This window comes from Homalodisca vitripennis, chromosome 1 (assembly GCF_021130785.1).
Source record: "Homalodisca vitripennis isolate AUS2020 chromosome 1, UT_GWSS_2.1, whole genome shotgun sequence".
NCBI classification, from domain to species: domain Eukaryota; kingdom Metazoa; phylum Arthropoda; class Insecta; order Hemiptera; family Cicadellidae; genus Homalodisca; species Homalodisca vitripennis.
This window is the reverse complement of record NC_060207.1, coordinates 248506680-248519301: the sequence shown is the minus strand read 5'-3', so window position 1 is coordinate 248519301 and position 12622 is coordinate 248506680. Positions and strand designations below refer to the sequence as shown.

The following is a 12622-nucleotide window of genomic DNA, read 5'->3' as shown; positions in this document are numbered from 1 at the left end:
AGCAATAACTGACAAAAATAAAATTAGAACCCAATACTAAAATTGCAATTTAACTTGTTTCAAGGATCTAACTGCTATTGTGTAGGTTTTCTTGTGTTTAGAATGGTATTGTGTTGATGTGAAAGTGGAAGAGGATTTGTGCATTCAGTGTTTCCATGCTTGGGAAGACCAAGGTGGACATATGGCCAAATATGATTGCATTGTTGGATAATATTGTTATTCAGTTTTATAAATGTTATTATATTTTAGAACTAGGAGTCTGCTAATTCAGGCTTATTCGTACCTCGCTGCATGTTGAGTGATATCAGGTCCATTCCGGAGAAGAGGACCCCTGTCTTCTCAAACAGATGGTTGGTGACCTCCTCAGTGATGAAGTTGTCCAGAGTCTCCATGGGCGTGTCCACCAGACCTAATATTAGTTCCTCTACCATGTTGGGCCTGTAGAGAACTGCTGGCTTGAAGAAGTGGTCCCGCAGTCGCACTGGAGGTTCTAACGGCTTGTATTGAGGGTCCACTCTGCGAAACACTGGCCGTAGTAGACTGTGGCCGAATCGAAATGCGGCCGCAGAGAACTCGTTAACTATTGTGCCATCACAACTTGGATCATATCCTACAGGCATTTATAGGGTTAGTTAGATTAACTAACAAGGACTTTTGAATAAAATGATTCTACTTTAAGTGGATACTCGAAATTTTATACAATAATAGTAGTAAAACTGGCATTGACCTAGAGCTGTTGAGAGAAATAATTTGTCAGTCCAAGTCCAAATATACTCTAAATATTCACAATTTAGGATGACACTAGTTAGCCCAAGTTCAAAGGTAAAAAGATTCTTTTGGCATGGAAGGCATTTCACCTGATCCATGAAGAGTGACCAGTCCACGGTGTTTCAAACCCAATTGTAAATAAAAGAAAGAATTTGAGAACTATTTCTAAATCATATTTTGAAATTTTTATGTGCATTCAAAGTTTTAGAGAGTTAGCTCCCATGAGAAGGTGCTCTCCTTTATAATACTATATGTTAGTTTTACATAATTGGAATCAGTATGTTTAAAATTTCAGCAGACATCTTTGGTAACTTCTTGTATATTTTAGATCAATGTTAAATTGGATCCACTAAAAATAGTTTTCGGTGATGTAAGCAAGCATAAACAACTGTCACGACAAATAGTAAAATAAACCCAACAGAGGGGTTATTGCATTCAACTGAAAGTAATTTTGCAATACAGCCAATTTTTCATAAACAAAAAGATAATGTATACATGTATGAAATAAAAGTTTTAATAAAACATAAAGAACATGAAGAAATTCCTACTGTAAGCATTTTGAACCCAATTAAAAAATACTGTTTCGATTTTTCTTATTGAGAATAATTTATCTTTTAGTCTTGAGAGTATGAGAAAAAAAGTTATTAAGATCATAAAACTAATATCTTCTCAAATATTTGATTTTTATGTCCTATTCTATTATTCCTTACAGAGGCAAGGATTCTATTTTAAAATTTTGAACTGATGGGAACTTACTACTAAAACTACCAATACAAATATATTTATTCCTAAATTATCTAGCACAGCATTATCTAGTTAGTACCTGCATTCTAAGAACAATAGCAAAATTACTGTTTATATTTGATTTGCTCTAATATTATATAAACAGTATACAAGATAATAATACCTGATGCATAGATTTTTGGATTTGTTTATGGAAAATTTATTTAAGAATAAGAATACGTTTATTGTCGTAAAGCTTACACGAGCATCGACACAAGTCATGTATAAAATATGAAAACTAGCAGAAGTTCAGACAAGGAGAATTTGGTACCCAAAACAATCACGCCACAATTTACATTATTTTAAAATATAAATAAATAAATAACAAATTAAAACAGGTATATAGCAAATAAATAAATAACAACAACAAGTAAAACACAGCCTCAGAAATTACAATAACAGAATTATATAACATTGATACATTTTAGAATATAGTTTGTATAAATAAAAAAAAACATATTACGTTAACATTTAAAATCTAATCATTAAGTTAAATAGGTTATGTCTAGAAACTAACAGTTCCACAGTCAAAAAATTCTTTTAATGAATAAAATGATTGACTAAAAGCCAGGAATAAAATTTTTGTTTAAAATCATTACAACTATATTTTGAGATAAGTGGTCTTATAAAGTTGTATACTTTTAAAGCGATTACTGTGTGACTATTAATAGTTTTGTTTAGTCTATAAAACTCTATGGATACATTTTCTATATTTCTGGTGTTATACATATGTCTGTCACTGTATGTCTTCAGAGGTTCAGGATATTTGAGAATTTAGAGTACAATATCAAATATATATATATATATATATATATATATATATATATATATATATATATATATATATACAGGGTGTCAATTAAGTCTGGAACCTCTTTTTTAATTTTTAAACCACAATATAAAAAAATACCAAAGTTCACACGTGCTTACTGGTGATAATAAGCACATATCTGCCCAATTACCGACCAGATAATCCCTTTGGGGGACGGTCCACAAGGAGTCAGACAAAATTCTTAAATAGCAGCATAGGTCAAGTTTGGTATCAACTTAAAGGTCTTACTTAGCAGAGTACAATGCCGCAAACCGGACTTCAAAAGGTGGATTCATTAAGTAGTTATAGCTATTTGAATTTTAAAACAATTGAACAATGTAAATTATTAAGTATTACAAGTAAACACCAATTTTTAAGTACTTGTGATCAAAGTAAGTGTTCAAAATGTGTGTATGTACTCTACATTACATATATACATATATAATAAGTTAAATATAGTTTGAATTTTATTGGCAATAATAATTGGTTTACAGTGAACTAATAGTTCACAACGTGCAATAATTCTAATGTCTTTCTTTTGTATAATAAAAATTTCTGATATCCTACTGCAGTTTCCCCATAGAATAAGGCCATACCTGAGCACTGATTGAAAGAAAGCAAAATATGCCGTTCTGAGTAATCAGTGTGCACACAACATGTGAGATGTCTGAAGAGGTAAACAATCCTGGAGGGCTTAGCTGATAGGTGATCGATGTCGGGTCCCCATGTTAAATGATCATCCACACAAACACCCAACAACTTCACATTATCCAACAATTTAATATCAGAATAAATATTGTAATTTACTTATCTCAGGCTAAAAATTATATGCTGTGTCTTGTTTTCATTTAACAAAAATCCATTGGGATTAAACCACAATGATGCTTGTTGAATGGATTCCATTGAAATTTCTTTCAATTCATTCAGGTCATTACTACTACTTAAAATGGTTCTGTTGTCTGCATATAATATAGTTTTGGAATTGACTGAGAAAGGTAAGTCATTGATAGCTTCCAGAAACAAAAGTGGTTCGAGAACAGAGCCTTGAGGAACTCCATACTCAACCAAGAGCTCTCCTGATCACTTTCCCTGGACAAATACTTTCTGTCTATGATTATTTAAGTATGATTAAAAAAAAACCTATCAACATTCTCATTCAAACCATAATATTTTAATTTCATAAGGATGTCATTGTTATTTATACAATCAAACGCCCTGTTCAAGTCACAGAGAGTGGCCTGAGCAAAGTCTTTGTTTTCAAAAGCATTTAGCGCAAATTTAACAAGGCTGTCTATTGCATCAAAGGTTCTTTTTCCTGACCTAAAGCCAAATTATGACATACTCAAGAAGCCATTACTTAAAAAAAAAATGCTAATTTGATCGTATACCAACATTTCAAATAATTTTGACAGTGTTAGTCTAACAGATACTGGGCGGTAACTATTTGGCTCGTTCTTGGGCCCCTTCTTATAAATAGGACAAATACGAGCTATTTTAAGTTTGTTTGAGAAAACTCCCTCAAGTAGGCAGAGGTTCAAACAGTATAAAAAAGGTTCGGCTAAAGTTGTTATCACCTGTTTTATAAGAAAATTTGACATATCATAAATATCACAGCTATTGGAGTTACTCAGACACTTGGCAGCATTTTCTATGTCATTGGGATATATATGTTTCCAAGTAAATGAGATAGATGGAATGAAATGTTTTCAAACAAGATCTTGAGTGCTCAGAGTTTGGTTTGACATTTTTATTTTTTGTTTAATCTTTTTCACGGAATTTATAAATAAATCATTAAAGTCATTAGGTTATACCACTTGATACTTTACTACCATTTTCTATGTTATCATTTATTATTTTCCATGCTGCCTTACACTTATTATTACTGGACTCTATAAGTTTAGAATTGTACAACATTTTAGCATCTATTATTGCCTGTCTATATTCTCTTTGTAAGGTCTCAGTATGTTGCTGTAGCTCATTGCTGGTAGTATCTCCATTCAGTGACTTTAAAAAGAAAAGTCTATCCCTCATGGAAGACAATTCATTGTTGAACTACTTATTTTTTATTTGTGCATAATGTTTTTCTAAACTTCTATTTTAATGTTTTGTAGAAATTTGATATTGTTAACTAAAATAGAAAAGATCACTTCAAATACTAACTCTGCATTGTATTTACCTGAAATACAATAAAAGATCAGGTTTGCCAATCATATGAAGCTAATCTAATGGCTAATTCATTGATTGCAGTTTTTGGAAAAGAGACTGTTTTATAGTTGGAGTCAAATTTAATAGCTACAGTGTCCTCATATTTGTCATTGATTTTATTTGTCAGATTAATTAAAATTGCATCATAGTCTGAGAAAATACATTACATGACAAAACATATTTTCTATGACAGTTAATAAAAACATTATCAAAGCAGTTATGATCTCGTGTAGAGTTGTTGTTCAAGTGATAAAAATTATGTTGTCGAAGGATTTTGAGCATACTTTTGAAAATTTTTTTATTTGTACTCGTATTTACATCAAAATTAATATTTATGTCCCCACCGACTATGACAGTATAATTTGGCCACTTAGATGTATAAGAAAGCAAATTTTCCAGGGTTTCAAGAAAAATATTGTAATCCCCACTGTGGAGTGATATAAAGATAGTATTAAAACTTTCAATTCACCTATAAAAACTGCACAACATTCAAAATGTAGTTCTATGCAGAAACCACTCACATCAAACGGTCTTGACTGAACTTGATCATTTACAAAAATCAGGCAACCACCTCTACTATGAAAATTCTGGCAATAGGCTGAGATGCAACTAAATCCACTTGGGAATGATGATGGCAATTCAGCAGGGTTAAGCCAATGCTCTGATAAACAAATGAAAATTAAATTTGAAACATTAGTTAAAGAGGTCTCTAACAGTAAAGTTTTGTTTCTGAGCCCTTGAACATTCAAAAACATACCAAAATAATTGTTAATATGGTTATTATGATTCTTATTTGCTTCATATGATAAGACTATTGCTATTAACTAAGGCTTTGTTACATGGTGTTTGTTTTTCCTTAAAAAATGACTATTTTCAGCCTGAGGCTCTCTTGTAACGTGATTGCACTCATTCACTAATTTTTGCATCAAAATAATTTTGTCCGTGTTTGGTGTACTAAAGCACTTTACCGGTGAAGAAACACTATTATTTACAAGGGTTGAGGACAGCAGAGATGTTACAGGACTTTCCTCTGGAGGGAGACAGGCAGACTATCCTAACAGGGGTGTCTGTTGGTTTGTCTCTGAGTATTTGGCTCTGACTGGGACGACTGATGTAATTCTTCCAAACTATTCTCTCCAGAAGTGGGCCTGGTAGTCTGCCTGGGGAAGAATATAATCTTGCAACTGCCACAACTGTCCACAATTGAAAGGGGAACTGGTGGTATGCTCCTGTGGAGTTATCTTCAAAATCCTTTGACTGATCTCAGTCACAGATGGGCATTTTATGTCACCTGGTGGGGATGTCTGCTGGCCACTCTCACTACTATCCATAGCCGGGGGATCTGCAGATGTTCCTGAAGGAACATTTGATGTTAGGGAACCAATAGCCTGGACTATTGTTCTGGCAAGTATTCTTTTCCCCATCTTGTTTAGGTGCATTCCATGGCGAGTAAAATGCTGTTTTCTAAGCTGAGTATTGTCAGTAATACCAAAACTGTTTATTTCTTTGAGTTTCTTGTTTGAAATTGCAATCTCTTTATTAATGATATGTGTCCTTCCTAGGTCATATCTTGGAAGCATTGGAACAACTATAAATTTGGTGTGGTTATTTTTCTGACAAAAGGTATGAATCTGCTAAGGAATAACCAGGGCTTGACGATTTATGTGGGCAACTCGGTTGCTGTAATTCGCCCCTCCGATTATAACAGCTACATTTAGTTTGTTTAGCATCATTTTTGTTTTTAAATCTACTTCTTAATATGTTGACTTCTGTATAGTTTATTCATTCTTCAGATTTCTTGGTTGATAGAATTTCATATTTATTGTTAAGTGTAATGGGGGTTATATGGAAGATTTGGCCACTCACTTAATGACTTGAAATTCATGTGTATTTACCTTTTCTGACAACTTCACATAAACTATCCTCTGACTTTTCAGGCAGGTCTTCTTTTCGAGAACCAGAGAATGATTTTAAATCTTCATCAAGCAGTTTTGTGATTTCAATCAGGTTTCTATGATCCAGCATTAGTTCAGTATATAGATGTTCAAGGTTTTGATATTTAGTTCCTTTTTTTATTTTGTTCCAATAGGGCTTCTAGTTTATTTCTCTCCAGTATTAGCTGTTTTTCTATATCTAATTTTTCTTTTTCATTCTGCCAAATTTTTTCTCTTGAGTCCAGTTTAAATAAATCATATTCTTCCTGTAATTTCCACAATATTTTTTATCTCTTTTTGTGTACTTATTCTTAGTTTCATCTAGTTGTATGAGAATGCCCTCTTTTTCTAGATTCAGCAGTGACAGTTTCTTGTAGTGATTTATTTCCAATAACACTTCTGTCAAAGTTTTGAATTATGTCTGTTATTATTTGAAATACATTACTAAAAAACACATTATGAAATTCATAAACAAAAACGCACATTCAACATTTCACAGACACTGTCTTAAACCTATGGTAAAATATAGATGAAATCCTATATACTATTTTAACTTTGCTTCGCTTTGATGAAACTGTTGTAAACAAGATATCAAAGCATCAGCTATCTGACTCATTAAAAGATAAAATAGATTTTCAGATTCTCAACAAAACCAAACATGAATTGTAGAACATTTGGATAAATGAGTTTAGAATCCAAAACAACGAGGACAATATCAACCGCACAGTGTTTTTTTACTTCTATAATGGATATCCAGTTAATCAAAATTTGCTTGTATAAGAAATACATGGAAGTTACAAAGAGTACAAAATTCAAACAGTAGTTATTTTTTATTGGAAAAAATAATATTTAAATATCAAAAGGTCGACTGGTGAGTACAATGTATAGTGTATTACACTCACTTGTATAGTAGCCCTCGTGTTGCAGGGTGAGTCCATGCCGCCGTACTCCCTCCCAGCCAAATATCCTGGGTAGAAACTCAGAGAAGATGATGTTCTGATACATGGCTCCCATGATCCTCCTGGTCTCCTGATACAGAACCTCGTCACCCCAATGGGGGTTCATAGCTGCCAGTTCCGACGCGATACGGTTGTGTTCACGCATGAACACCGTGTGTAGTGCTCCGAGCCCTGGCTGTTCACTTGCTCGTGCATCTCCTACCGACCATTTAAATTTGTAAATAAAACATAAAATGAGACAAAAAAAAACTAGAAACAATTAGTCTGGAAATACTAAGAAATTTACAACATACAAAACCTATGAAGACTTATTAAACCTGTGATGAACAATTAAGAGTGACAGTTAGTGTACCTGATACAAGATATTGCTGATGTAACCAAAACAAACAAATACTACCAGTTCATGATCGTTATTACAGCAGCGAGTTGTGCTGTGACAGTATCAGTCTTCTTATGTTCTCACCTGCTATGAAGCAAACTTTGTTCTCTGCACGACACTCTGGATGGGCGATGATCTCAGGAAGTAGAGCCTTACCACGAAGCACCTTGGTGGAGTTAAGTCGACCTCCGGAGAAACTGCGAAGCATACGAGCCTCACACACGTCTGAGCCGTAGACGAATGACATGTCCAGGTACGCTGTCAGTTGGTTCATCTGTTCTCTTGGACCTACATATGATAAGGAGATTAGATATGAGAAGAAGATATGACCTTCACTTATTAATTTTGATAATATATTATAAGCATCACTGTGAAAAAATGCTAAGAAGATGATGTTTTTGTCTCAATTGTAACTCGTTTGAATTTATTGGTCTGACATTCACAACATCTAAAACTTTAGTGGTTATTTTGTTCCACCTGGAGAAATTCATACATCTGCCTCGGAGAACACAACTTCAGCAACAGATGGCTATTAAATAGAAAGGAGCAGGAAATCCTCTTCAGTTACCAAGCAACACCACTTTCACTTGGAAAATCACCAGCTGAATCGTATCTATCTAGGAAAACACGAATCAGGCTTGATTATATTTTTCCTTATCAACCCATAAAGGCAAACAAAGCATTAAGGTCGACTAGATCATTTCAATGAATGAGAGAGTTCAAATAAATTTCTTTCAAGACAATAAATCCACATGGAGATTCAGTGAAGTAACAAATAATAATAATAATCTTTATTGCGTCAACAATTATTAGATTGCATGCATATGTCAAGTACATTTATAATAATATACAGTTCCATTGCAGTTATTGCTATTTAATTGTATAACAGAACTGGGGGTTTAATTTTATTCTTGTTTTGAATAGTTTTCAATAATTTTCATCCCAGCAACTCAACATGAACTATTCAATGGAGTAAAACGCCTTTGACACCAGGAGGTGTTTTAATCGAGATTTGAATAGTTTAGAATCAATGAGATGTTTTATTCCCTCAGGCAGCTCGTTTATCAGTTTCACACCAACTTGGGATGGCAAGAGTTCAAATGCACTCGTTCTATGTTGTACAATCCGAAAGTTGTCCCTGCCTCTTGTCTCTTATTGGTGGACGTCACTGTCTTGGATCAACTCGCATTTGAGTCGACAGTATAGAACGACGTCTAGAATATAGAGACAGGGTAAAGTTAAAAGACAGGGATGTATTTTTAAAATGTATTTGTATTTAATAATTATACGTTAGTGTGAATTGTTGTTATACTTTAACTGTTGACGTTGTTATACACTTTGTGTTCTGACAATAAATGATTGATTGATTGATTGATTGATAACAATCCAAGCTCACTGAAGGCATCTTTGCACGACTCTCTGAAATTCAATTTGTAAATAATTCTGATAGCTTTCTTTTGAGCTCTAAATACTCTTTCGAATTTGCATTTAGAACAGCTGCCCCACAGTCTCAAACCGTAAGACAAATATGGATGTGTCAGGCCAGAGTAGGCAGTTTTTAATACATCAATAGAACAGAATTTTGCAAGGTTACGAAAAACATAAATGCCAGAAGCAACCTTGGAGCAGATGCTGTCAATGTACATTCCAAGGAACTTAACGGATTCGGCCTCTTCCAAGAGAACATCGTCCATCATTACCGCAGGACAATACTCCTGTTCTTGTCGATGCCGAAGGCAAAAATTTATCAAGTTTGATTTTGAGCTGTTTTTGTTTTCAGATTGAGTCTTGAGAAAATAATGTTCTATGCATGAATTTAAATCGATAAATAATTTCACTTCAAGATCAGTTTTATATTTCGATTTAATACAGAGAGCCGTGTCATCAGCATATTGAATTGAATCATCTTTCCATTCTGGATTGATGTATTCAACTTGTTGACATAAATAAGCAAGAAATAAACATGGATCTTGTCATTATCTAGTTAAACTAGATTCTGGAAGAATACTAAAGTGGCATGTTAACCAGCTGCACTCTATCCTTATCACCAAACTGTGGCATTTGGTCTTACACAATCATTCAATGTTCCAAGGCTGAACAAACACATTTCTTCAAAAATTCAAAATGAGAAAAATGTAGCAAGTGAACCAGACCATCTCAAATCACTTCAACCCTAACGGCTGCAACAACAGAGATGGCTTTATAGTTGGTTATAACACTTTGTCTAAAATAAGCGTGACAGAGTGTTATATATCTATGTATAGACCTCTGTACCCATTCCAGCTGTTTAATATTTTTTATAAAGTAACTAGCAGTTATCTGCTGCAGCTTCACATGCAATTTCGTATGTGCACTTGTGTACATGCACTTGTTGTTTTAAGTGTTGGAATTGAAAATTTTGAAAAACTTCTGTTTTTTATAATGTTCCAAGCGCTTTTTGAAAAATTGTCTGATTGTCTCAGTTTGGTTTCGACATCTCGTGCCTTGGCCATCCTTATTTCTTTTCGATAATTTTGCTTGAAATTTCGAAAAAAAGTTTTGAATTGTTCGTTTTCTGTCCCTACATATATCGAATGATAAAACTTGAGCCTTTCTCTTGATTTGAGAATATCCTGGGTAATCCAGGTATCTCTTTTCCTTTGAAAACGCTCTTTGAAATTTTTGAATGGGCAGGTGACATTTAAATGAAAAATTACTCGCTTTAAAAATGCATTGAAGGCTTCCTCCACTTGATCGAAAGAATCCAAGAATGACCACGACTCCTTCCTGAGACAATTGTTGAAAAGATCAACATTTGCAGACTTTAAATCTCGTTTTATTTTCACGGAGGGAGGTTCAAATTTTGGTTTGGTGTGGGTAATTATGGCTTCCTGGGCGAAGTGATCCGAGATGGCCGCGTCCAGAACAGAGACCGAAACGTCTGGGATGTTTGTGATGACGTTGTCGATGGCCGTACTCGACGCGGCAGAAACTCGTGTTGGTGAGTTCACGGACCATGTTAAACCGAAAGAAGATAAGATATCGCGAAGCCGCTGGGCCAGGGGGTTAGCGCAGTTCAGAACGTCGATGTTGAAGTCACCTATGATGATAAACTTCAATAATTTTGAATGAAAGAAATTTAGGAGTGTTTCAAAGTTGTCAAAAAATGTGGTGCTGCACCCATTTGGAGATCTATATAGGCCAATTACTGTGATTTTTCCAATGGATTTTTGATCAAGTTTTACCCCAGCCACTTCAAAGTTTAGATCACTACTATAATCCACTTTTAATGGCTGGTAACTTAGGCGATATTTGACAAAGATTGCCACGCCACCCCCTTTGTAGTTAGTTCGGTTATAAACGCTAGCCAATTCGTAGTTATTGATTCTGAACATCGCAACAGTATCAGCCGTAAAGCCATGCTCAGAAACAACAAATATATCAGGACGCAGCTCTTCTGCCATGAGCATCAGCTCGTCGACTTTATTTGTGGCAGACTGTGCGTTCTGGTGCACAATAGAAAATGCTTGAATTGAATTTTGAATTTTGTTAATTTGATTTGGGTTTTCTTGAGACTTTTTGGTTACGTAATTCCCCGATTCTGATATTTTTATGTCAGATTCACACAATTGAAAGGCAGACAGTTTTTTTGCTGATTCATGGCATTAATAAAGGGTAGTGAATCAGGTCTTTTTACCGATGATCCGCTTTTTACTGCCTCTGCGAATGAGTCACAAGGAAGCACGTGGGGATGAGCAGCGACTGGCAGTTCCAAGGTAGTTGGCAGTGGGGTAGTGGAAGACCTCTGTGGCCGTGTCGGCAGTGGCTTGACAGCGGTAACAGGAATCCGGGACGAAGTTCGAGGATTGGAGCGATTCAACTTCTGCACACAATCAATCAGCAGGTCCGCCAGAAGGTGCTTGCTGCTCTGCTTCAAGTGCATCCCATGAGACGTGAAGGCACTTCTGCTGATTTGGTTGAAGTCCAACACCACCGCCCCACGATGTCTTGCGCATAGTTCCTCAATATATGCGTTTAATAGTTCGACCTCTTGATTAATTTGATGACACGGTGGCAAGTCGTGTCTGTGAGGCAGGGTGGAAACGACAACGCTTGAGGTCAGTAGCCTAGTCACAATGCGCTGTTCAAGGTGTCGGTAGACATTGCACTGCTGACCGGAGGCGACATCATTGGTCCCGGCGACGATAACACAACAGGCACCAGGTGGAGGCACATCGGACGTCGCATCCAGCAACTTCGCTCCAGGGTTACAGAAGCCATCCACCCTCGTCCTCCGGGCCACCCTCCGCCGCACATGGCCAACCAAACCACGGACGTGGCTGTCCCCTTCAATAAAGATTGAAGAAAGAGGCAGATTGGTTTTATGTTTGTTCTTATTTTTCTTCTTCTCGTTCTTCCGATCTTCTTTGGGAGTTCTGTGAATTCCAGGGGATTTCGATGGAGGTGATGCATGCCGTAGGCTTGAAAGAACTTGATATTTATTATCAGTTTTAGTCGGATGATCCGTTTGAAGTGGCAAGTGAATTTAACAAATTTTTTTCAACTGTGGCTGAACCAGACGACTCATTTTCGGATAGCCCTCGCGATGATCCATTGACGAGACCGATCTCATCTATGGTTCTTTTTCCTGTGAGTGAGGTGGAGGTGGCCCGTATCGTGCGGGATTTGAGACCGAAAAAATCCAGTGACACCAATGGCATGTCTGTGTGGTTGCTCAGGGGTTGCTTCAAATACCTCTTGACTCCAATCACCCGACTGATCAATCTTTCATTCGCTCAAGGCG

At 35.6% G+C, this 12622-nt stretch overlaps 1 protein-coding gene across 1 annotated transcript in view; it reads right to left on the bottom strand.

The window, feature by feature from the left end:
- The window catches only part of LOC124355484, a 109682-nt gene that overhangs the window by 27068 nt on the left and 69992 nt on the right, over positions 1 to 12622 (bottom strand). Inside the window, exons 30-32 of the mRNA XM_046806638.1 lie at positions 7924 to 8127; positions 7404 to 7658; positions 284 to 610 (exon numbers count right to left, since the gene is read on the bottom strand). Coding sequence (XP_046662594.1) covers positions 284 to 610; positions 7404 to 7658; positions 7924 to 8127 — 786 coding nt within the window. The remainder of the gene's footprint in view (positions 1 to 283; positions 611 to 7403; positions 7659 to 7923; positions 8128 to 12622) is intronic.